The sequence below is a fragment of the Culex quinquefasciatus genome, chromosome 3 (assembly GCF_015732765.1).
Source record: "Culex quinquefasciatus strain JHB chromosome 3, VPISU_Cqui_1.0_pri_paternal, whole genome shotgun sequence".
Taxonomy (NCBI): domain Eukaryota; kingdom Metazoa; phylum Arthropoda; class Insecta; order Diptera; family Culicidae; genus Culex; species Culex quinquefasciatus.
In genome coordinates this window covers 80060147-80087518 of record NC_051863.1, presented here as the reverse complement: position 1 = coordinate 80087518, position 27372 = coordinate 80060147, and the positions used below count along the sequence as shown (strand labels likewise).

General features: G+C 39.1%; 1 protein-coding gene across 2 annotated transcripts; it reads left to right on the top strand.

Moving 5' to 3' along the window:
* Positions 1 to 288: 288 nt before the first annotated feature.
* On the top strand, positions 289 to 26210 carry LOC6035805 (neural/ectodermal development factor IMP-L2). Of its 2 annotated transcripts, none has more exons than XM_038264110.1 (3): positions 289 to 608; positions 24886 to 25187; positions 25282 to 26210. In XM_038264110.1, the coding sequence occupies exons 1-3, from the start codon at positions 602 to 604 to the stop codon at positions 25804 to 25806; spliced, it is 834 nt and encodes a 277-aa protein (XP_038120038.1). In that variant the 5' UTR covers positions 289 to 601; the 3' UTR covers positions 25807 to 26210. The 2 variants fall into 2 exon arrangements, with proteins under 2 accessions (XP_038120038.1, XP_038120039.1); XM_038264111.1 differs by lacking the exon at positions 289 to 608 and adding an exon at positions 23422 to 24305.
* Positions 26211 to 27372: the final 1162 nt, after the last annotated feature.

Sequence of the window (27372 nt, the reverse complement as noted above, 5' to 3'; positions counted from 1 at the left end):
TAAAAATTGCTTTTAGTTTTATGGTACTTAAGACCGTTTTCTACAATAAATCTACCTACTTCTTCCAAATGTATATTTTGTGTTTATCGAGGTACATGAACAAATCTAATATTTTTTTCTGTTCCAGGGCATCTATTTCAGATTTGGGTGCTACGAAGCTACTAAGCATTTCTTTTTTCTTCTCTTTTGTTCCTTGCGTACACCACACGCAGTGGAGTCAATTGATGAAATCGTTGAGCATATATTTAGCAAGGAAATATAAAAGGACCTGCGAGCAGTGAATGCTGTTCAAACGTGAATTGAAATCGGTTACGAATTGATCTGTGCAGAAAAAAGAGCGGATTTCTGAAAGCAAGCACCGGAAGTGAACAGTCCTGAGGAGGGCGCTGGCGGTTTGCGACCGAGCGTTAAAGGGGTGGTGAAGTGATTTTTTGTTTTGTTTTGTGGCAAAAAGTTCAAAGCAACTTTTCAGCTTATTAGTGAAACCAAGGGAATCCAGCAGAACTGTTTACCGAATTCGAAGTGAGTGCTGTGTTTGTGTTTTTAGAAAGGGTCCTTTTTACCAGTGTTGGGATACTTTTGGAGCAACAGAGTTTTTGAAATGATGGGTAAGTAGATGAGTTGACACATCCATTAATTCAATGTGGGTGCATGGTGGTTTTGCATGGAAATATTCCGTGCTTAGGTTAGTAAAAATTCACTAAGGTAAAGCCGCCCATTTTTTAACAAAAAAATAAATATTTTTTTAAAAATTACTCCGCGTCGAGATGGATCTTCAACGATCCAAGACGTCAACTGATAGAGCAAAGAAAAAAAAATGCTCCACTTTAAATACTATCCAAGTCCGGCAGGGCCGGCAGACACCTTCCGTCGGATAGGGAAGAACCCAGAGGTTTAGTCGTTAGCTGAGTCCATGTGTAGGAATCGTCTCTCTGCATTAAAAAAACCTGTCTCAATCTAAAAGTCGTCAGTTCTAATCCCGGGATGATTGGAGTTTAGGTGTAAATAAGAGATTTGGATTACCTCACCGTTCAAGCGTGAACACTGTACAGCAATCAATGAAATTGTTGTCTTCATATTCCCAAATTATCAAACTTAAGGATCCAACCATGTTACAATTTGATTGTAAAAGTTGTCAAAATGTGTTGTAAATTATTTTGTAGATAGTAATAAGGGGATGAATAAATTACTATATCGAAAGTTCCCGTAGATTTAAAGAAACTAAAATGTCTGCAACAAAAATCTTAGTGCAAAAGCTCTAGGTGATGTGCACCGTTAAAGTCTTCCGATATCTTGTTTAATTATTGGACGATTCTGCCTTTTTACATTTTTATGACGTTTGCTTTTATTTAAGGTGAAACTGAACGTCGGCAATTAAAAATCGGTTTCTTTTATTACGTATCATTATTCATACCTCTAGAATGGGTACTCAGATATTTATATTGCAGGGCACTTATGTCCTTACAACTTATGATAGAGTGAAATCAAGCTCTTGCAAGCATTTCACATCCGGTGGGAGGCCTACCGGAAAAAGCGACCGAACGTGACTCAGTGCAGGAACTGCTTGCGGCTGGGTCAGGGGACCAGGAACTGCCACCTCAAGGGGAGGTGCAACAACTGTGGGTGTCCACAAGACGGACGAGTGCAAAGTCCAAGAAGCAGAGCCGAAGCGGTGTGCCAACTGCTCTGGAGTCCACGAAGCCACGGACCGCAGCTGCCCCAAGCGTGCCACGGAGGAGGAAGCCGGGGAGGTGCTCTACAGTTCGGCTGAGTTGTGGGGCATTTTCTCCGAGTACATCGGCAGGTTCAAGAGCTGCAAGACCCGCTTGGACCAAGTAACGTTCGTCAGTTACATGATCTCCAAGTACGGATTATAAGGAGTTTTTTTTGTTATTATTATATATTTGTTTTTAAACCGATCCTTGGTTCTAACCTGGTCGCAGTACCTAAAAGGAACCAATAAAAATAATTTATGAAAAAAAAACTTATGATAGGGTAGTCAGATCTCCTATCCAATTCATGCTCGTTGAAAACGTTTTTCGATTACCTATTTAACGATACGTCACATTAGAGATCCGGACAACGTTTTCATCAAAATATCTGAGATCCGGCCTCCAAAAAGTGCATAAATAACACTTAAGTGCTTATAACTTTTGATAAGGTTGTCAGATCTTCAATGTCTTGGACGCATTGGAAAGGTCTTCTAAAAACCTTTGTGAAAATGTATAACATGACGGGTTTTTTCTTACTAAGACCACCCTTTTTACAATCTTCCGAACTTTAGCTGGACACCGAGTTGCGGCTGAGGACTAAAACAAAGGCCAGCAGTGCCAACCAAGTTCCCTACACAATCCCCTTTCCCTTCCCACGCCTTGTCTTTTAATTTCAATCCCTTCCCTACTAACCCCGTAGGCCGCGGGTTATAGGCTCCCCTCTCACTAGCATTTACACACAAGATCCTCTGTAATTACTCTTAGCTTTAAGAAAAATTTAATTACAAAAACCGACTCGGTCCTAACCAGGTCCCAGTACCGAAAAGGACCTAATAAAAATAATTTTACGAAAAAAAAAATTTCCGAACTTTAGTCAAATCAGTTTTTTAGCATAACTTTTGAAGTACTTAATTTAACTGCATAATTTTTAATAGCGACTTATGGGACCCCAAGCCGGATCGAATGAGGCCAAAACGGACAAAATCGATTAAGTCAGTCTCGAGATAATCGAGTGACAATTTTTTGATCAACCACACACACAGACATTTGCTCAGAATTTGATTCTGAGTCGATAGGTATATCTGAAGGTGGGTCTAGGCGGTCTAATTGGGAATTTCGTTTTTCGATTGATTTTATAGCCTTTTCTCAGTAAGGTGAGGAATTCAAAACGTAAGAATTTTGAACTCTTTAATTGCTTCGACCGCATTCAAATTAGAATTTCAGCGTTTTTAGTTGCAAAGGTTTTTTTTTAGAATCAAACCTCAGCGATTTTAAGTTTTTTAAGTTGCTGCAAAAATAACAAATAAATTGGAGGATGTTCAAGTTAATCAACATAAGTTTATATTGCAAAAAATGGCTAACTGAACTATATACTGGAACAGCGATAGATCCTTATAAATTCGAATTCAAAATTAACATGACCTAGAATGGTTAAAAATTTCAACCAGACGAATTTAGATTCGCGTTATAAGCTAACAAAATAAATAAAAATTATGAAATCAAAGTGTCCAGTTAGAAATCTTTATCATTAACTTTCTTGTGTGTTAAATCCATGGCTTAGAAACAAAGTTAGTGCAGGCTACAGTACTTTTGACAACAACAGAACTGTAAATTTTTCTACCTTGTCCTCATCTTAAGCTCTATTTGCTTGACTATAATGTTCAACAGGTTTCAGTGATGCCCGCATTGTTACCAACTTGAAACTTAATTCAACAAAACTTCTCATGACATTGACAAACAAGTGTTTGAAGACACACAACATGCACAGTACATACGAAGGCACGGTCGAGCAGCAAATCACGCGAGGTGTTTTGTTTGTTTACAGTTGTTCCCGGCTGGCTACCATTGGTAAATCTCGTGATTCGTCTTAGCTTATCTCGTGACGTTCGAAATCCCCTTTATCATTGCCGCCATCCGGCGGGACTGCAAGTCATAAGCCATTACAGTCAGCTCATGATGGGTTTGTTTACATTTGCTTCTATTGGCTCTGTTGAGAGGATTGTCGAGAGTTGCTCTCCATGCTCAGCATGTCCTAATGATGATAGGCGACTCAGTGCATTGAATCCAGGAGGTGTTGGGAAAACAAAAACATGGATCATGCGATGCTTAGTCAGCATTTTTTGAATGGTTTGAAAATAAATTATGCAATTTACAATGTGGTTGAACAAATATCTCTGGCGTGTCATATTGTAGACATACAATTATCTTTTGGAATTTCCCTTTCAAAGTCCCTTTCAAAGGTCAATACCATATTTTGCAAATACCTTTGTGCTGTATTCGGCTTACTTTTATTGCTCTGTAATACCATTAATCTATTGAAACCAATGATATCGATTCGGAAATAACTCTTATCAATCAATTGGCGCTTTCAGTCCAAATTTGACTAATCGTATTATCTCCATCCAATGGGACTCGAATGCAAAATTGATCTTGTAGAAAGAAACGATCAAAGTGTCAGTAAATTCAAGGCAATTCAATTTGGAATCAAATAGGTATCTGTCAGCAAAGCGAGTAAAAGGGAGAAAGGAATTCTTTATAACATAATTATCTTAAAGCATTTCGAATTTTCTTAGCTGTTCTGTAGACTTTTTTGCGGTGTATTTGAACTGAGTGAAGTCACCTTGATTGCGAGTTTCTATAACAATTTGAAGTTATGTGATGATTTTTCAAATCAAACCCCAACGATTGACGGACCATACTGGATATGTTTGTAAAATATTAGGTGTTATTCGTAAACATCCACAGATCCGCAATTGTCAAGTCATGTGCAACGGAAATAAACTGAAAATCAACAATCAATACATCATTTTAGCAATGGAAATATTTTACCAATAATTACTAAAACAGTACTCAAATCCAGCCATCAATCTCGACCAATCTGGCTGACTTGTACACGCCCATTACAGTCAGTGCAACTGATTGGTGTCAACGAGTCGGTGTCGATAAGGATGAGCTCTGACTCCTGACTGCGAGATGCTGTCGCAGAGAAGCAACGTGGACGACGCAGACAATCTCAAGGCTGGCGATTGCGAAGCCATAAAATTAATTACCATATTAAAATCGCACCCGTTTTCTTATCACACGTTTTGCCCGTTACTTTCCGCACATAATTGTTTCATGTACATTTCTTCAATGGCACTTGGACGTTTTTACTGCGTCGTATTCTGCGTGAATTGAAAAAAAAAACGAGAATCCAGCTGAATCCGGACCAAATCAATCGATTGCGTCGAACGAAGGCGCGCGCGGGGCATTACCCCATTGCAGATGGCGCAATCTTTATGGTTGGAAAACGCGTTTGCATCATCTCTTAAAGACTAGGACCAACTCTGTAAAATCAAAATGGCATTGGTTCCCATTCAAGAGTTTTAAATTTCCCCGCCAAGAAAACTAATTTTGTTCCAATCATTGCAAAGTTTTGGATAGAGTTAGGTTAGACTATAAACTTTGGTCAAGAAATAAAAAAAAACTAGTGGTAATATTATGAATAATGAAATTTATGAGGCGCAGGCCCGACAAGGGTCCACGTCCGATTGTGGACGGGAGTTTTGGCGTACGAAGTACGAGGGGTCCTGGAGGCGACGGTCAATTTGAGATTAGGTTGGTCATGACGGTTGGGTTTGTTTGTTAGGTGGATGGGGTCCATAGGGCTGAAAATTTGGCGAATTCACGGACATACCTGATGTCCTCCAGCGGATCTTGAAACTCCTGGTTCTCGCTGGCACTCTACGGTAATCTACCGTTCTACGGTTCACAAGAACTTAGCGCAACAGTTTATTTTAGCTGTCCTACTGTTGGATTCAACGTTGTCCGGACAATAGGACATTCCTGGGGAAGTCCTTGGCGGTTGTCCTTCCCCTCGTCTCTGCGCACCTTTTCCCTGACCCGCCAACCTACCGTCATGTCACCTCTCTACTGCACACTGCCGACGAGGTCTTCTGGTGGTCGGTTTTGGAAGCTTCAGCTGGCTGCGTTCTTGGTGGGCGTCACTTGCTTGGCAGTTTACCGGACACGAAACACTTGACACGCGAACACTTCCCAACTTTTACAAAAAACGGAAAACAAACCGCGTGAATCGCGGTAACCTCCACTTGTGAGGTTCAGAACGGTTACAACTCGTCTGCTGTGTGCTATCTTGTGACAAAGACCATTTTGGTCGCAAATGAGTTAATGACGTTTGCTATACTTAACAAACACTACAAGATGTAAAGTAAATCTTTCCCAGTTCTTGAGGGGAACACCCTTGAAGAGTATCGGGGCCGGCATTTACAAAGCGGATTTAGTGGCAGTTTCGTTCTCAACTTAATGTTAACATTGTAAGGTTAATGTTAACATTCCATAGGTCGCCTCCCTAAGGTGTCCTGATAAGGTCCAGTTTGTGACGATACACTGCCTTCCCTTTACTAAGCAATCGAATCCAGAAGGGAAAAAGATCACCAGTTGTGTTGGTCCGAGCCGGGATTTGAACCCCGATCTACCGCTTATGAGCCGGAAGCGTTACCACTAGGCTACGTGGCTCGGTCTCACTACAAGATGCTTCAACCCGATTTTGGGAACTCGCTTCCGTTTCCCGGATATCGCAATACACACTTGTAAGTAAAGTAAATCTTCCCAGTTCCTGAGGGGAACACCCTTGAAGAGTATCGGGGCCGGCATTTACAAAGCGGATTCAGTGGCAATTTCATTCTCAACTTAATGTTAACATGTTAAGGGGCGCCTCCCTACTACTAAGCAATCGAATCCAGAAGGGAAAAGATCATCAGTTGTGTTGGTCCGAGCCGGGATTTGAACCCCGATCTGCCGCTTACTAGGCGGGAGCGTTACCACTAGGCTACGTGGCTCGGTCATAGTCCAATTTAGCATAAAAAAGAAAGTGCACACTTGTGTCACGTCATACATGTTGTTGGAAATTGTGGAAAAATTTCCTTGCTTTTTACAAATGTTGATTAACACTTTCTAAAGGCAATGCAAACTTTTGTTTTTGAAATAAACTGATTAAGTCTGTTAAACTATTGTTTTAAGCCTATTTTAGTTTGTATGGGAATTCTGTGCACACTTGTGACACGTAGCACCATTTGATTTTTGAAACACACTTGTGACAGGTGCTTTTCTGATTTTTGTTTACATAATTTGCTGTATCTTTTAACTGGTGTAACCAAATTAGTTGAAACTTGAAGCGTTTGTTTAGCGATAGTATGCAAACCGATTGCTTTAAAATGTTTAGCACTATCATTCATGGTTTTGAAAACATTTATCAACAAACTTTAAAAATCGATCTTCTCGAAGAGTACTGAATGGTCGTTGTCACAAGATAGCACACAACAGACGAACTGTCTTGCTCTAAGGTGACTCTAATGCTTTTTTTTATTTGGAAATCATTACGATAACTAAAAGATAACTTTTTTGAATTAGGAAAAAGGAATTATGTTCCGCATGACGAAGGTTACATCCTACTGAATTTGGCTCATATTGTGGCACAATGCGAGCAATGATTTGTTGATGATTCAATTTCCGTTTTACACTTAAATAATTGAGGAAATTGCTAGGTGTGTCTTTCGAAGCTGCAATTAAGGTGTGCACACAATTTTTTAATCGGAAATGCTTATTCTTGTCTAGACCAGCGCATGTAACTTGTAACATCGTTGCTGCGTCATGTCGCACGCCGTAGTATTGTGAAATTCGACCGTCGATATCTGCTTTATTGACATTATCGGTTAACAGCAATCGGTTGGGGAATTCGGATGTTTGATTTCACGTAAACGTTGCCGGCAAAAATCCTTCAACTAATACCGGCACGTGCCTTATATAGTGCGATACAGGTGCCCCTTTGGACTCACGAAAACCACTAGCTCAGTTGCATCAGACGATTCAAGCCAACCTGGCGTGTTGAGCGGTTCAAAGTGACCGAACGTGGATTTCTGCTCGGTCTAGTAATAATAATGCACTTGGCTGGGAATTCATTGCCCGTGAAAATGATGACGCGTGGGGTTTTCACACAAGCGTCTTGAAAATATGCTGTCCTCTAAAATAGTTGTCATGATGCAACCTGGCCAAGATCAATGTCAGAACGAACTTACGGATAATTTTCTCCGCAAAAGTAGGATTTTCCCATTCGGAGGAAAAATAGCTCAGATCAGCTGACGACAGTTTGTCTATTGCACTGTCTGTACTGTCTTGGCTAATTGACACTGACAGCACGATATTATTATTCATATATCAAGCTGAACGACGTGGAGTACGTCATATGGTTTGATAAACGACCCTGGGAGTGACCACAGTTTATGCGAGATGATATATATTAAAAACGGGAGATCGATATCAGACTATCATCGACACAGTAAATAATTGCCGCCTAATGCTGTGCTTCGGTTTCTGAATTGAAGTACTTTGGCCAGACAAAAATATTTTAGAAAATTGGAAACAAAAACTGATCACATTCAATTATGCATAATTTTTACCGTAGGACATGATCACTGCATCAGGCGTTGCTACACGATCAGTGTCACGTAGGCATTTTCCTAGAGAACCAGCTAACAAAGGACAGCATTGTGTCTCTATAAATTCTGGGAAAATGGTCATGTGCTGTATGATTAAGGTGATGAACGGAGTAATTCGTATATAATTTTCTAAGAAAGCTAATTAAATCTCCGACAACTGACTGTGATTCGGAGGCGTGTTCCATGTCTAAGCTAGAACAAGGTTTCAAATAACCTTGTAGAAGAAATAATTTTTCGTTCCATTAAAAAAATATGAGTTTCTTGCAGAATGAAGCGGTTACTTAAGTCTTGAATGTCAACCACATCATTCACAAAAATGGATGAGATATACTTTTCGCATCCTCAAAAAATAAAAAAAAATAATTCAAATAGCAAATTTGTTAGCATGACTCTATTATCAATAGGATGTTACATTTTTTTTGATAGGCAAATTGAGCGGAAATCCTAATTGGACTGACTTAAAGTATGAGTTAATTTTTAATTTATCGTCTGCAAAAGTATAGTTGCTGCACTGCTAATAATTAAAAAAAAAATACACAACTTACCATTTTCAAAGCTGATGTCAGTAAACGTTTCAGTTTCGTCAATGTATAATAGATTTGGGTTCCTTCACACTCAGTTTTTTATGCCGAACTTCGGCAGAATTCTGCCGAAAACAGAACAACTGAGCGCTCGGCAGAGAATTCGGCAGAAAATTCATCTGCCGAAGTCTCGGCAAAAATAATTTTGACAGCCAGCTTTTTTGTGCCGAAAATCTCGGCATCCCTGAAACGAATTCAACCGAAAATCTCGGCATTTATCATAATAAAATCAAATCGAGATTCTCGCAATTAATTTAAAGCTTTAAAACAATATGCATGCATGCTTTTTTATATTTATTGCGCTTTTTATGTATAATCTAATACAATCTGAACCAGAATGAATCCTATACTTCTACCAAGCACCATCGTCATGCATTTCCTTGGTAAAAGCTGCAAATGAAAGACCCTTTAGATATTATTTTTCCTAACAGATGTTATTAAAAATGTTTACCTTTCAAGTAGAAATCCAAGCAGAAATCCTGTAGAAATTCAAGTATAAATCCCGATTTATCCAAAGTTCCGGAACTTAGTTCAGTGAGCACTACTCATATCGAAAACAAATATGGCTACCTCAACATCTAACCGAACAGCTCGGCACTTTCTAGCAAATTTGACAGTTGAATTGCCGAACTCGGTAGATTTTGGACATGCCGAGATTTTCGTTAAATTCAACTGACGAACTTCGGCATTTTGCTTAGATCTGCCGAACTATCGGTTAAATTTAACCGAGAATATTGGAACAATGAATTTTCTGCCGAGATTTCGGCAGAATATCACTTTGCCGAGCACGTTCGGCAGATATTTCTGCCGAAGTCGAATCTTCATTCTGAGTGTGTTGATTACGCTTCAATCGACAGAATTGAATTTTAGTGGATGCCCTGGTTGCTTAAGATGATTCCAAAGCAATTATATCCGAATTATCAAATTACCATCCAATGGAAGGGAATTAGCTAAAATTCAATTCTGTTGATTGGTGTGTGCTTGGCGGGTCCAAATCTATCAAACCTTGACGAAACTGAAACGTTTTCTGACATTAGCTTCAAAAATTTCGAGTTGTTTTATTATTATTTTACCAAGTGGTAAAAGATGTTCCAATACATTTTTCTGATACTTGATATTCACTATAATAATGGTTAGTTCTGGCTGCTGATGCGATAAACCAAACAACCACACCATTTTAATGTAAAATTGCATTGAAGAAGATTTGATGACGCGTTGTTTCCGGAATGTTTGATTTGGCATAGAAGCCTAATTTACAGTTATGGGCAGAGCAGTAAAAATGATAGTTCTATATCGAAGTGTTGGCATATTTATCACGAGTTAGTCAACGTTGCAAAATGCATAGGCCAATAAATGGAATATTGAATACTTAGTAACAAGGTTTCTAAAATGGTAGTTCCAGTAATTTACTTCGTTGCATTGACTTGGAAAGAGATTAGCAAAAATAATGAACGATTACCAGTGCTGTGTAGTCTCAGTTGTTGGAGTTGGAATATGTCGAAGATCCGGAGTAGGAATCAACACATCGTGTGCTCTCTTATGCTAACTAGATAGGAAAACCAGCAAGCCTAATACAAAAGAGCACACCGGTATCGAAATCCTGAGATCCTTATGCACTGGGCAGTGATGTTACTCTTGAATGAATTCAACTCTAGCTTTTGTTGATTTAGCGACTCCAAATCAGACAACATCAAAAAATCTTATAGTTTTTTTTTAAATTTAGCTGACTAAAATTTTTTAAGATTTAACAACTTAAACTTCAAACTCTAGCGACTCCGGCTCTAATTCCACAGTTGTTGGAGAGTTGGAGTTAATAATAACATTTTGCGAATGGCTTAATGCAATCTTATGATATGTTTATTTACTATTTAATTACATTTGTTTTCATATCCTGAAAACGTGTAATTTTGACGACAAAATTGATCATCTCAATCGTAAACGGCAAACGTCCCATTATCAGGTTTTGTTGGGGAAGTCCCACACGGTCAGTGCCAACGGGGTGAATAGAACCTGTTTCGTTGATTGGCACATTTCTTGCGATCAATCTCGCTTGTATACCGGTTTCGCACACCGCCAACCGTCGTCATTTTTCCATGAATCCATGAATCTTTTCGGTGAGAACCAAAAGCGGTCTACAAAAAGCACGTGCAAAACCAAAACGAGTTAATTTTGCGGTTCAAATTGTATGAGTCATCGGAAGGGAAGAAATTCTTTTCGTTTGTAGTTGAGCATGAGTCAGAAATTTTTAACGATGTTTTAATGTTTATCATAACAATGTTTAGAGCCATCATGATAAAATTCACATTATGACTGAATCAATTTTACCGTGTACCATGGCACCTGACTGTCTGATGCAAATGGTCCGGTTTTCGCCGCACTTTGCATCAAGGTTTGCGCACTGCAGGTTATGACGCACGTCCACCACGTACGTACGACCACTTATGAGGGGATATCCATTAACTACTCTCTTTTAATTAGGTGACATCTTCTCAAAAACTGATTTCCATAGATAGATAATAAATATATTAAAATATTGTAAAAGAGGAATTGCGAACTTTTAAACTACGTAATTTATAGATGTACCCTAAACAGTGAGAGCTTGAGGTTTCGGTTTTGCTGGTATTGACCACATTGATGGAGTTTGAACCAGTGAAACGGGAATAGAGGGATGATATACCGGCGGCCAAGCCACAACATTCTCCTCGTGATGAAGATTAAATTTCGTACACTTTATATGGTCTTCAACGTGTCGCTCGTATTTTAGTTTTTTTTTCATGTTTTCAATATATTCAATACAGGTTTATTTGTTTGGATGAATTGGGTATCTGCAACTCGATTAATTTGAGAATGGTTTTGTTTCCCCTCATATTATTCCTTCCAACCAGGAGGCAGAAGAATCACTAAAATTGAAATGTTGATTTGATAAATCTTGTACAATTGCCAACCAATAAGAACAAATTACAAAAAATAATGATGCGGATCTGTTAAAAAAAATACGATTTTTGAGACCACAAATCGATGATTGATTGTTTTGATAAACTCTAAGATATTTTGTTTAATTTCAGCAGCAGCATTGATTTTGATTTTGAATTGATTTTGAAAACAAGCATGAAAAAAACTGTCGATATATCTTTAAACAGTCTTCTCATGTACTTTATTTGACAATCATTTTGGTATATTTTTTTTTGAGTCGCTCAGATGAGAAAACTTCAATTTGCAAAAAATGTTTTTAGTTTTATGATTTGACTAATGCATACTTCTTAAATTAACAAGAATAAAATTAATTGAATGACTACTAACATCGCCCAATTAAAACGCAACCATAAACTCATTCATCAATTGAGCTTCATCCTTGCCCCGGAGACGAAATATGTACGAGCGAGATTATTATGTCAGTAAGTGAGCGTGTAATCTATTTCCAAACACGTTTTACGTTGCCCGTACAAAACTCATGAATCAGTTTCACTTGCTTATCAAAAACGAGCGAGACGAAAAACAAACAAAACTTACGGGAAACGATCGCGAGGTTTGCTACGGAACGCAGCATAAAGGTTAACGATTGTGGGTTGATGTTAGTCTCATTCAGTTTGTAATGTTTTCTCGAATTTCGATCTAATCCTTTGCTAGAATTGTATGATTTTTACGGAAAATTATTTGCAAAGACGTTTAGCAGATATCTAATTAAACAAAAGGTAATGTTATCGTAAACAAATAAATTTCTAATTGGATATAATATGAGTTTTTAAATTGACAAGTTAAAAAGACAAGCTGTTTTCGAGCTATCAACACTGTGCAACAAATTAAAAAATGCTTTAGATGCTTCATGTGTAGTGTTACCACAAATACTCTTTTAAAAGTATATGTTCTCGCCGTAGCTATTATGTACAAATTTTCAGCAATTGTATTGAGAAGTGATACTTTACAATGCTGTTATGAAGTTTGCCATAATTTACAATTAATTTACAATTATCCATTTATCCAACTTGGACATAAACTTTGAAAAATATTTGCAACGGCCTTACTATGTTACTCTGAAATTAATCCATTCAATAAAACAAAGGTGGTCAAGATGTTCTGAATGTTCAGATCTATTCAAACATGTATGTAGAAGAACATGTTGAAACATGTCTTTCAAATCAGAGGAAAGAGAGACAGGCGATAATAATACGTGTAATCATCTCATTTTTTGAAATGTTCCTATGGAATTTTTTTTCTTGCTTATCGCCACAATGTTTTTTTTTTTAATTTCATTTAATAAACATGTAAAGATTTTTCAAGAAAAACTAAACTTCTCTAGAACCTTTCAATGGGGTTTTGAAAGTTTCAGTTAGTAAGTCATTTTTCCAACCCTCCTTAATCCGCTCTGCAGACGGTACAACAAAATCTCTGTAGGCACATTGAAAAGCGGTGTGTGATGGGTGTGTGTTACCGTCGTCTCAGTTGTCGCTAAGACATGTAGGACAAATGACGTGAGCCGGATTAAGCATCAGCTGGTTTTAATAGCCACCTGATGATATATAAGTGGCAAAAAATTATCCCATTACCTCAGGTAGGAGAGGCATGTCAATTTCCGGAAGGTTTGGCATCAGTGTCGAGCCAATTTATTTTAACTTTTTTGTCATAGTGTGGGTAAAATTATAGGTGAGATTTTAGATAAAACTCGAATATTTTAATTGATTTTGAACCTGATTAAAAAATCAAAAGCACTTTAAAGTTTAATTTTTACAATCAATTTCCCAATTTTTCTTATGTCTGATTCAGACCTTGTAAACAAGTTAGCAACGGTAAAGTTATGTGAAATAATTGATGGACCAAATATAAAACAGTAATGAAAATACCTTGCATTCTCCTACAAAAAAAGCTTCACGTTGCATAGCAACACAGTTGCAAATTGACTGTTCAGGCTCAGGTAGGTTGGTTTTTACTGCCCTCGAGCCAAATTGACCCTCAAAGTACCCTTGCCAGATCTGGGGGCTTGGCGGCTAGAATTATCCAGCATGAACAAAATATTTTTTTCAAAACTTGTCATGTCATCGTTCGAAGAATTCTTCCCATCAACGTGTGACGCAAATTCGGAGGATCATTCAATTTTGGCACTGCAAGGGTACTTACTAAGCGCGAAATAAATGCTCAAAGAGCAAAAAAAAAGTCAAACGCCAATCATTCATCTGTTGTGCTTGTGGCCATCGTGTGGTGAGCGTTATCCAAGGAAAAGTTATAAATTTGCAAAAAAAAAAAAAAAAGTTGCGATTGTCCACGCTTCATACAAAAGGGACCCATGGGGAGGGGATTAAATTCCAAAAAAGTGTCCATGTGATGTATTGGTGGTCCCCTCTCATCGCATTTCTTGATCGTTTGTCCTAAGTAGTGAGGTCAGGGCTGCCAGGTCAAAATTGGAAAAATCTGGCAGACAAAAATAATAAAATTATAAATAGCTTAGGGGAGGGAGGATATGAATTAAGGGATTAAATACACGTAGAAAATCACAAAATTTCATATTACAGAAAATTTATTGAATCCACTAAAAAGATGATTTTCAATCACCCCTGAAAGTTTCATGAAGATATAACATGATTAAACTGAGTTAGAGACGATTTTAAGATCAACATTTTGCCGTGCGCAAAGCGGACTGTCAAACTTTCTGAGCGTTTTTCTCGAAACACCGAGTTGATTTACGGGTGCCACGATATCTCGAGATGGGATAGACCAAATTGGCTGAAATTTGGGGTGAAGACGCTTAATGCAAAGTTGACTTTATAGCTGTCGGCCACCATTGCTAGTACCAACCACTAGTGTCTTCCTTTTTAACTACAAGGACTTCGCCGCCCTGGGCTCCTAAGTGTATGAAAGTATGGCACGGAGCGACGGCGCCGATTTCCCATATTTACACAAAGAATTTTAGAGCGCCCGCCGCGGGATTCGAACCGGCGACCTCTGGATTGTGAGTCCAGTGCGCGGTCCGATTGATCCACCAGGCGGGACGCTTAATGGCCTATCTACAATCACTTAGCTTAGAACATCTAAGCAAAGTAGTTACTTAGGAAAGTTTGCAACTTACGTTCGTCATCCACAATCAACTTAGAAAACTTGCTGGGCTGATATACGTTGCTATGAAGTTGTTTGTTTACCTTTGATATGGAAACGTCAACTTACCGTAGATTTTGAAATTTTCCAAACCAAACGTCAGTTTCTAATTTGATTACTTTTCCATTGTAGAAACTCAGATTCGTTTCCATTGATTTAAATTCCTAAGCTAAGTGAAATTTTCTAAGCTAAGTGATTGTAGATAGGCCATAAGATATTTCCAGTGTGCATGACAATGGCCGATTTTGAAATGTTGCTTTTTAAAAAAATACAAAAATCAAAAACTGAAGATTTTTTATATAAAAAACAACAAAAAAGTTATAATTTTTTTAAATAAACTTTTTTTAAATCGGCCATCGTCATACACACAGGACCGGTTAAACGAGTGTTCACCAAAATTTTGATCCGATTTGGTCAAGGTAGTGTTGAGATATCGTGGCACCCGTTTTTTGAAACTGCTACTTCAAATAGCTATATCACGGCAATGATACAACCAAATGTCTTCAAACTTGTTTTGATAATAGATGAAAATGTATATTTTTATGATTTGAAAAGAGATTTTAAATAAAATGAAATGGATTTTTTGGATTCTAAAAGTTTAATTTAAATTTTAATAAAACAAATATTTAACATATTATTCCATTTTTGATTGATATCGTTCTTTTTAAGCAAAAATAAAAGAAAAAAAGATCGATGTTGGCAGAAATAAAAACTCTTGCAAAATCTGTCAAAGATAATGATACATCTTTAATCTGGCTGACACTTGGAAAATCTGGCATTCCCAGATTTATCAGGAAACCTGGCAACCTTGGGTGAGGCCGTGAAATCTATGCAATTTTCAAAAATCTAGTCTAGAAGGTGTTTAAAGAAGAGATTGCATGTTATTCTTTATTCATCTCTAAGATTTGAACGGGAATAGCCCAACATGAAAATCGCCAGCGACAGCGCAAGACAATCATTAAATTGTCCTGAACATCCTGAGGCAAGGTTTGGAAAGCATGGATGAATGGATAAGAGGACGAACTGATGACATTAGCAGTTCATTTAAGATGCTGTGGCCATCCCCCGGGTACTTTTGATCAGCAGCAGCTGTTGCTAAGCGGAGAACGTGGTTGTATAAGCGATCGTTGGGACCCGGTTGAGCTGTTTTTTCTGGATTATTCGTATGCTTCGTTTGCTTGAGCCAGGGGGACTACTTTCTGATGAGTCATCCATCCATCTCAGCGGTGGAAACGGTCCAGGGCGGAGAGAAACCACCTGATTGATGTGTGGTAACCGTTGATTCGGACCCGGGCAACTCAGCAAGCACGTGACTTTCGTGGATCGAATCCGTAGTGCAACTCAACATTCTTCGCAAATTTTCAAAAGTTCACATTTTTTCAAGAAAAGTTCAACCAAAAGCCGTTCATGCATTTTGTCAGGTACACACCTTCTGCGCGATGGAGTCCGTTTTGATCACGTTTCGATGCTCTTCTATGAACTCTTCTTTACCGAAACAGATTTCGACGAACTGCCTTAAGGTACACGACATACTTCTGCAGAGCGAGTGAGATAGATAGGAGCGGAGAAAAAATCCCCGGCAGCAATCAATCTTTCACGATACGGTTGCTCCGTTGGCCAGCATCCAGCGGTTAGTGGCACATATGGTGTCAAAGTTAGTTTTTTCTTCATTCAATTCATTTGAATCGTTTCTCGGATATCTTATCCGTGCCCTTCTCTGCCTCGACGGGAAACAGCTGTGTGTAGCTTGGAGGCAATCCATCATATCGACAGGACTGATTCTGACCTTGATCGCAACCCAAGGAACAGGTTTCAACTGCTTCCTTCCAGTGCTCAATTGAATCATTAACCTGATCTTGGACGACATGCTTCCTTATTGTTCCCCCATTTCCATCCACTTCATTCGTTCTCGTCTATCCCTTTACTTCACTTTCTTAAACCATAAAGTGCATCGTTCTATTCTATTCGTATGCCTCACACTGCCGGCAGTCTCAATCAGCTGCTCGTGCCGCAGCAGTCAGTGGTCTACGTGGATCAGCTCACGTTTTCAACGAAAACTGAACGATACGAAGAGACTTTTCACCTATCAAACAGCCGCCCAATCCACCAGCCCTTTTGCTGAGTCGGTCGCAGTGATTCAAAAGTTCATGGAATTAGCTATGAGCCGCTTCAAATTATTTAAATTGAATTTGTCAATTTGATGAGATGAAATTCGGGCTAACGCATTAGAAACAAACAGGGCATGGTTGATCTGTGAGCTACAGTAGTTCACGATGAGGTGAAGTAGTTTGAATCACTGGCCGATCGTGGATGCAAATGTTGCATGTACGAGCCCCGGTAAATTTGTAATAAAATGAAATCACACGACAATAATTACCGCAGACCAGCCATGAAACAAGTAATTTATAATTCACGCTTGATGCAATTTATGTATATTGAATCGCCTCAATGAGATCACTAAACGTGATCAGGAAAACCGAATCCGCGAACGGGAGAGCTTCAAGTGGACATTTCTTCTGTAAACTGTTGCTCTGCCAGTTCACTGCCTTCACTTTTTCAAGTCATCCAAGCCCATCAACTGTGACTTTCCACTGCCAAATACCTAAAAAAGCGTTATTTAGCGAGTCAGCTGATTGTGCCATTTTCTAATTTACAGCAGTATTTCCCTTCGGGCTAGATTGACCGTTAGATGAGTTTATGGTCAGCTGAGAGGAGCAAAAGAGATTAAAAGACACAACGTGACTGAATAATCATCTTGTGTAGGTTTATATCGTGAACAAATAACCTGCGCCAAATGTACAATGCAAGCTGGATTCAGTTGGGTTCGCTTTTTATACACAACTTGTCACACCTTTCATGAACATTAAGGGTGAACGTAAGAGATACTGAAGAAAGCAACAAAAAGCATTGAATGAAATGGTGTTTGATTTTATAGACAAAGATAGAAAATTGAAAATACTAATGTATAGCATGTATTTGTTGTAACAGTTTTTTTAGATTTATCAGATTAACATTATGAAATCAAAAGTTATACTATCACAATCTACAAACATTTTTTTAAACAAATTTAACGTTTCTTTAAACTGCTTGCAAAAACACGAGATTGGTTTTGAATACACTTCAATTTTTAAGGTTCAAGGTCCAATCCAATTTCTAACCTTTATGAAAAAAGGCAAAAAAATGCGCAATCTCTCCCTGGAAATATAATCTCATCAGAATTCACACAACTATAAAATATATACTACTATATATTATATAGTGTCAGTTCCTTGCAAACCGGTCCAGTGAGTTTTGTTGAATATTGCCGCAAGCCGCAAGCATCACGCGCGCCACGATGTCTGAGAAGGAACTGGGCTGCGCTGATTTACGAACTTGTTGCTATGCTATCGCAGAGTGCAAGTTGTCGAGCTTTTTGTAGTTTTTTTTTTATGTCTATGCTATATTTGTGATACATACTAGTCTCTTGATGAAAAGAAATTAGATTAATACTGGAACGCCCAACGCATGTCCAACTTACACGGACGCCCGAGCCTCCCAAAAAAGGTGGAACGGTAACTTCAACTCGCTGGTTCTCGGGCATTACTCAACCAATCAAGATGATTCTTCTTTCCAGTGATTTGTTAGGATGTCTAAATGATTCTAGAACTTTGCAGAACTCAATTTGAACAAATCTGTAATTTTTGCGACCGAAAACTTCGTTCCACCTTTTTTAAAAAGACTGCCTCCGCGGAATTTTCGGAGATTTTTTTTACACGCGAACAAAAAAGGTGGAACGATGTTTTTGATCGCAAAAATTACAGATTTGATCAAATCAAGCTCTGCAAAGTTCTAGAATCCTCTAGACCAGCGATTCTCAACCTTCTTCTAGGCTGGTACCCCCTGCCATGTAAATAAAGTAGGCCCGGTACCCCCGTTGAGAATCGCTGATCTAGACATCCTAACAAATCATTGGAAAGAAGAATCATCTTGATTGGTTGAGTTATGCCCGAGAGTCATTGAGTTGAAGTTACCGTTCCAACTTTTTTGGAGCCTTGGGCGTTGGAATGTTAATCAGCAGACTCAAATTCAACTATCTGAATTATTAGGAAAGACAGTCTTACAATTTAAGACCAATTATTGTAGAAGGTGTAATAATATGTCGTTCCTGAACTTTTCAACAAGCTAGCTAAGGAACCAGTAAACTCCGATAGAGCTTTTTTAATTTCTGGTAATAGTAGGCGAGACTCTAAACAAATCGACTCTATCGAGATGTTAAAAGTGCAAGTACCTACAGTACTAATGGCTAAGCCACTTCTAAGTGTTTGAAGATTGATCTTCAAAATCTTTAGCAAATAAATATTGTAGAATATTGTTTGCTGATAATTTATTTTGATACGGCATTAAAAGGGAATTGTCTACATTTGTAGAGAGCTATCTTAAAAAACTTGTAGAAGGAATTTACTAAAATATATTCAGAGACGCAAAAGTCGTGTCTTCATTTGAAACTTTTAAATTAAAATTAATGCATTCTGAAAATACGGAAAAATATCTGCTATATGTTTAGGTTCATGCCACTTAAGGGGTTACATACATGTAAATCGTCAAAAATGTCAGAGGTTGATATGAGCACACATTTAATTTTTTTTCAAATCTTTTACATGGCATTAAAGTGTACATTTTCATCTAATAACAAAATAAATATGAAGACATTTGGATGTACTATTGCCGAGATATAGCTATTTTTAGTTAGCAGTTTCGGAAAACGGGTGCCACGATATCTCAACACTGCTTTGACCAAATCAGCTCAAAATTTTGGTAAAGACTCCTTAAATCGAGCCTGTGTGCATGACGAAGGCCGATTTTCAAAAACTTAATTTAAAAAAAGATAAAAATATTTTTATGTTTTTCGTATAAAAAAACGTAAGTTTTTGATTTTTGTATTTTTTTAAAAAGCAAAATTTCAAAATCGGGCTTCATCATGTACACGGGATATGTCTTGGGAGTCTTCACCCCGAATTTCAGCCAATTTGGTCCATCCCATCTCGAGATATCGTGGCACCCGTAAATCAACTCGGTGTTTAGAGAAAAACGTTCACAAAGTTTGACAGTTCGCTTTGCGCATGGCAAAATTGTGAACTTAAATCGTCTCTCACTCAGTTCAGTCATGAAATTTCTTCGTGAAACTTTCAGGAGTGATTAAAAATCATCTTTTTAGTAAATTTAATGAATTTTCTGTAATATTAAATTTTGTGATTTTCTACATGTATGTTACCCCTTAAACAATACTTCTTGATTCATAACACAACCTAGTAGTAGTATGGTTGCATAACTACAACACTCAAAGTTAAACCAACAAAAAGTGTGCTGTCACGGTTCACAGCTAGTAATGAATCCATACAATAATTTCAGATCAAAAGCAATGCAGTGCAGTTTAAAAAGGTTAAATTTGTATGTTTCAAACTCTATCTTATCTCCCTTTAGCTGGTCAGTTTTTATGTAAGGCCCCAGCCATTAAACATTACATGCTCAAATCGGCCATTTTATATCCCCAATTTTTTATCCATGCAATGTTAAGCATGTTCGAACCACCCCATCTCTCCCCTTAAAGCGTGGTGTATTTTATGGATGACCCCTAATTTGCTCATCCATTTTGTTTGTCTTTTGCACAACCTATCAAGAGAATATAAAGGCAAAGGCATTACTAAAATTTTGCGCAGGCAAATAATAACAGCCAGCGTTGAAATTATTTACATTACTGTCAACCATTGAAAAAAAACGGCTAATATCCACTTTTGGCAAAAAAGAGTTATTAGCACCAGGTGGTAGAGGATGTTCCAACACATCTTCTGAAACTTGAATTTCACTAAAATAGTGTCTAGATTTGACTGCCGATGCGAAAAACCAAACGGCTAATATGCCACTCTTATGGGAAATAGCCTTGACGGAGATTTGGTGACAAACACTAAAACGCGATTTTCTCGGAATACATACTTGATTTGGCATAATAGCCAAATGTTTGATTATGGGCAGATTAAGCTTATTGATGGTCCAGTTAAAACGCGTCAAAAATTAGAGCAAGCAACGTAAACAATAACAAACGCGTTTTGTTTGGCTGACCGTTCTGTGCATTGTACCGCAGTTTGGTTGATTTTGTTTGCCGGAGTCCCGAGTTATAATTAAAAATATGTACAGTAGTCGGGCATGCACGTGTGTCAAACGCGTTCGGACCTGAAATCTTATTGGCCAGTTGTTGCATTTGCAGCTATGGTTAAGATAACACTATCAGATAGAAACTTATTTCATAAGAAGAGTGACAACAATGCACGAAGCTTCCGGGTTTTGTTGATTATCTCAGGATTGAAATCGAATTTTTGCGCTCTAAGAATTCCATCATGCGAGGCATTTAGAACTGCACAAAATGTTAACCTTATTTGGCCCAAAATCGACGTGCAACAAGATAGCACGATCACGACGAAATGAGACAATCTTATCAGGTCACACTAATTTTCAGCTCGCTCTATCTGCACTGTGTGCACAGATAGCACGTGAAAATCACGTTATTCGTTCAACGTTTGTCACGTTGACAGAGGAACTTTGTTCAACAGCTAACCGAGATCGTCTCTCGTGACTGAGCTCATTTCCAAGCCAACTCCCGCGCTGTCTTTCAATTTCGACTGAACCCTGTAAAATCAGGGTCCTAATCATACAATGGCCACGGGACACGTTTAGGTCGGACAAAATGCAAGAGGGAGGCAAATTATTCATTTGCCGTGACAAGGTGATTATTTTTAATTAATAGCAATCCGTGCTACCACCATCAAGTTGCAATCATAGCCGATAGATACTTAGTGTGTCGATGCACAGAGTGGCATTAGCACAGAGCAGAGATCGCGAGGTAGACTTTGTGGTGGCCATTCCACGCCAAAAACCTGATCCGGCCGGCAACTGTAGCCGCTTCGTGTGCTGCAGCCTGTTGCAGTCCGCGCACCCACCAGAGTCAATGCCGGGCCATGTGGCCACGGCGGTGGCGGCTTACCAATGATGACGGTGTGGGATTAAGGGAAACCATGTAATTTATGTAACTGCATCAGGCGATATCTTTTTATTACATTTTTCTATCTCTCATGACTCGGAAAGCCGTGTTTGAGAAGGCTCGTAAAAGAAAATTTCTTTTGATTCAATTTTCACAATGATATCAACCCGCTGAGACCTTCCCGGCATGAGAGCGCTACCTGGCTAATCTGGCCCCGGTGGTGGTCCTCCCCACACCGGGTATTTTTCCTTCGTTAGGCCAAAGCACCGGGAGACTGAGAGATAGAGAGGAGACAGAGGGAAAAGGCAAAGGCACAAAAAGTGCACCAAGAATGCAATTCGAGAAGCCGGCCGTAAAGCCGTAACTTGTTTCAATGATAGCCGGCTCCAAATAAATTCATGAATGATCGTGGCCAATTGCATGTGCACGGCCGACTCGCTGGCCGACAACTAAAGAGACGGAGACTGCAGCAAGGAAATAACGAACAACGACAACGTGAATGAGAGCATGCATCGAATGTTCGTGCCCCCGGACAGTGAGAACGAGTGACGATGTTGGTCAAAACAATTGTAAAATATTGTTTTCTTCTTTTTCATCGAATTTAAAAACACACGTTCAAAATGCCCATAATCTTTGCACTGTACAAATTTGAAATAAAGACTTTAGGGGTTTTTCTCAAAAAATATTTTCCCTAAAAGAGCACGCAGCTAGCAAAATTTAAACTTGGTAACAGAACTGTTAAATTCTAATAAACACTAATTGAATTGAATTGAAATAAAGACTTACATCCGGTTCTGGGAGAATTGGAATATTTGATCAAAGTGGCAATGAGTTCAAATGTATCAGTACTCTTGGATTTTTTGTGATTAAAAGCCGGTTAAAAGCCGAGTTGATACCTAAGTGATGTTAAAACCGGACCAATGATGCTTCAATTAGCGTCCTACGTAGACGTTTCCTAACTATACACCTTCCCCCTTGTCTTGTTTTAACCACGACTTTTGAAGTGACATTGATATTCCGGATGACAAAAACAAATCATCTAAATATGAATCTCAGCAAGCTTAGTACAAGAAATTCGATAATCGAATCAAAAAACGGGATTCAACATCACTTGAAAAAATCAATACAAGAGCAGATGAAATGAGCCTTCGGCCTTGACTCCAATCGACAGGGCTATTTTTGGTTGTTCGTTAAAATACATTGTATGGAGCGTAGGGTGGTTCATCTGTTGCACAAGGGCAGTGGAAAATTACCGTACAATGAACTTGCGAGCTATGTTTTTTCTTCGAAAAAAGACCTCTTTAAATAATCTCTATCCGGTATATAAGGTACATTGAGCAAACATTGGTCTGCCTTTTATGTTCAACTGAGCTAAAATATCAAAACATTTTGACCATGTAAAAGGATGCTTCTGCCTCAATGTTCTCGGTTCGTAGAGAGAGAAAAAGAGAGTGAGTAGGGCAATGAGCGAGTAGCCGAAGAGAATGAATAGACGAAAGTGCCCGAGAATAGCTATATAATGAAGTTGATAGAAATGATCAAATCAGTTTTCATATAGCTTTTGCATTGGAAACATCTTATCCTCGGGATATTTTCCACTTTTTGGTTTGACAAGTTCAAAGGTTTAACGAAGGAAGTGAACGTGTCAGTGAATCAATAAAAGCTTTGCTAGAACATCTGCTTGTCATCGACCCAGTTATTCATTCTGAGCACTATTAGATCAGAAGATATTCCAAGAATACTAAGAGGCAGAATACAGTGTGAATAAAGCAAGAAGAAAAGCATTTGACGTCAGCAATACCATTTGATCGGCAGAATCGTACGATTTCATTTAATGTCAGTCGAAGCGGAAAGTTTATCGTCATCAAAAGAGTTGAAGATTATCATCAAGCGTTCGGACTTGCATATCAAAGGAATTTAATGAATCCTGGCAGACGCATTCCCTAGAGCAGTCGCCAAGCAGAGGTCAAAATTGCGCCGATAAGCAGTTTGCGCAGCTACAGAACGGTGCAGATTGAACCTCGATCCGGAAGTGTGGGAAAGTGCGGCAAAATTACGTCCGCTTACGGTCCGATACTCGGCCATATGTTGAGCTATAATCAAAAAGTGAACTTATCGGAATTGATGCTGCTTAATGTGCTCATAAAACACCTTATAAACTCAAACATTACATAACGTACAGCCAACGTGCTAGAACTCACCTTTCCTGCAAGACTCGTATCGAAGGAGTTTGAAAGTTTTTGCTACAAAAAAGCGCGCTTAGCCTGAGCGAAGAAGCTATTGAACGGAAATCGTATCAAATCTGCTTTAACAAACAGCGGTGGTCAATAGTCAACCAGTTGATTGACCAGGAAGTTTTAGCCAGCTCGAGAAAGATTTATTGCTACTCGCAGCAGTAGTGTGTTGAACACATTTCCAATAGGTGAGTCGGGTTTGAGTTCTTATCGCACTTTCAGGCGCGTTCCTTCGTGGTCAGACATCTTCCGCGAACGCTACATTTGTCACGTGAACTTCTTCCTTTCCTCGTGCTGCGACGGTGGCGGCGACGCCGCGTTCTTATCTCAACCAGACGAAGTTTCGATGAATTTCGTTTGTCTGGCCGAGCTGTTTCGGGAAAAAACGTTCTATTTTAAAAATCTATTACAAAAATGCTCTACGCTCAAACTCAATGTCGCAGTCGATTCATTCAACTTTTTCCTTACACGTTCGCACATGTTGAAACATGAACGCACACACACACAAACACACACGCACATCGCCGCGTGGCCGTACTCACCTTAACCGTCGCTCTGAACGGATACATTCGGGTTGAGCACACGGTACGAAGAGAAAGAGAGAATGCCAGAGAGGGGGACTGGAAATGACTGATGCAATTTGAAAGGAAAATTTCTAAGATGTATCTAGTTCTAGGAAAATAGGAGAAAAAAAGGAGACCAAAAAATCCCGAGCCAGTCCGTTAACATGCTTTTTAACTGTTGCTTTCTTTTCCTTTCTCCTTCCAGGAATGATGCACTTAAAGATCCTTTATCTGGCGCTTGCGCTTACCGCGCTAGCACCACAGATCAACGGCCGGGCGGTGGACCTTGACCAGGACAATTCATTGTCTGCGTCATCGTCATCGTCATCTTCGTCATCGTCGGCTTCCGCGTCACGAGTGTCGAGGCCAAACTTTGTGAAAATCACCTCGCAGCCCCCGGCCCAGGTCACCCAGATTCGTGGAACCACGATCGAGCTCGAATGCGAAGTGATGGGCTCACCAACACCGTACGTCCAGTGGGTCCATGGCAGTGGTCAGACGGCCGATGTAAGTATACCATCTTAAACACAGCGAATTGTCACGAGGAAAAAAAGTTAATCAACATTTCTCTTCCGTTCGATTTCTATCTTTGCTTCAACAGTGGGAAGATGTGAGCATGAACGTCATTAGCGAAACCAGCCCGACCACAATGGCACGTGTGGTTTCTCGTTTGGTGTTGGACCACTCTACGCATACCGCCGAGAGCACATACACCTGCATTGGCCGCTCGGGAGGACAGATTGCAGTCGCGTCCACCACCGTTTACCACGTTGATGGACCTCGTTCTAACTTTACCGATATTCTCAAAACCGGCCACCATATGTTTATGCATTTAAAGCAAGCTCGCGTTACTCTGCACTACAAAGCCTTGTTTGAATACATGGGATCGACAGTCATTCTTCCGTGCAAAACCGTTGGTCGACCCCTGCCCGAAGTCACGTGGAAGAACGAGGAAGGAAACGTGATCAGTAGCATGCAAGATCCGCGCTTCCGAACACTGGCCACGGGAGAACTGGTCATCAACAACCTGAGGTGGGCCGATATGGGATCGTACACTTGTGTCGCTAAGAATGCCATCTCCAAGGATGAAGCGGAAACGTTTCTGTATCCCATCCGACCGAACTAAGGCCAAGCAGTAAAGATTTTAAGAACTACCAATGCACACAAAATGACCTAACCATAGTTACTATTTTGCACTAACCTCACTTATGCCATTCACTTAACTTATTAAAACTAGATGATATCAAACCGATAACAAAGTAATTTATTTAAAATTATCATTAAAGTATTCCATGTAAACGCATATTAGTTACTATCTCTGACATTAGAAAGTAAGTTATTTTTAAATAAATACACAACACAGATACATTCAATCTCATAAATGCGCTGGTATTCAATGTAAATAGATTTCCCATATATTAGGATTGGGCTGTGTCTTAGTTTCAGCGAAACACGGGTGTCTCACCTCTTTATTATCAAAATAAAGTGTTTATAATTATTCAATATACTCTATTAAAATCTGAACAGTACAAAATCCCAGGTTGAACATAAACAATTTTATTGATGACATTTCACAATATATAACGATAAGATATGCTTAGAGAATGAGAGGCGCTTTCCCAATAAGACATCCAAATTGATTTCTGGTAAGTGACTTGCACAAAAACATTTCAGTTATGAGTTTTAACCTATTAACACTGGAACGACCAACGCACGTCAAACTCTCCTGAAATTTGTAAGGATGATGATCCTAGATCTTTACAGAACTCGATTTGATCAAATCTGTAAGTTTTGCGATCAAAAATATCGTTCCAACTTTACATAAAGCCCCGTTGACACCAAATTTCCGAACCATCAACATCTCAGACTTTTTTTTTTTTTTGAATGGAAGGGGTCGTACGGTATCAAAATAATTAAAGGGGTTTGCTTGTAACCATCACGAATTATCGCGATTTTACGAAAAAAAAGTTTTGAAAAAATTGGTCGTCGTTGATCATAGCCGTCCAAGTTAACCCGCGACAGACACGAACGATGAAACAAAGAGAAACAAAAAAGTAACTTTTTCAAAACATTTTTTCGTAAAATCGCCATAAATGGACCCCGTGGCGCGGTGGTTAGCGGCTTCAGCTGCCGATCCCTCATGTGTGCTAAGGGGCCCGGGTACGATTCCCGCCCATCTCCTCTGGGTGTTCTGTGTTTGTCCCGTTTAGTTAGTAAATTCAGTCTGAAAAGACGGTGTGATCACAGAGTAATCCAGAGGACGCAGTCCCTACAAAAGACATCGAATTTTGTGGCTGCGTTACGGTTGTTGTTGTTGGATTTTCCTAAGGGTAGCAGGCGTTATGTTTTTTTCAGGCGTTATGTTTTTGAACGGATATTTGAATTAAATCAAGTAGCCAATATTTGAAAATGTCCTGTCAAACAATCCATTGTCGGGACCGATTGGGAAAAAAATGAAAAAGTGTCCTGTTCTGGTGCGAGAAAAAACAACATCGTGAACTGTTCCCGTCTACGGGCCGTTGGAAAGTCAGAATGCGAATAAGTATTGTGCCGTGGGAGAAAGCCCGCCTGACGACCTTGTCTACGGGCCGTTAAAAGAAGTCGGATTACGAAGAGGTTACCTGTTGTGTAGTGGAAGGAAGTTCAAGTTGGAAGATGTTTGTTTACTTATTAGTTTACTGCTGTGCCGTGG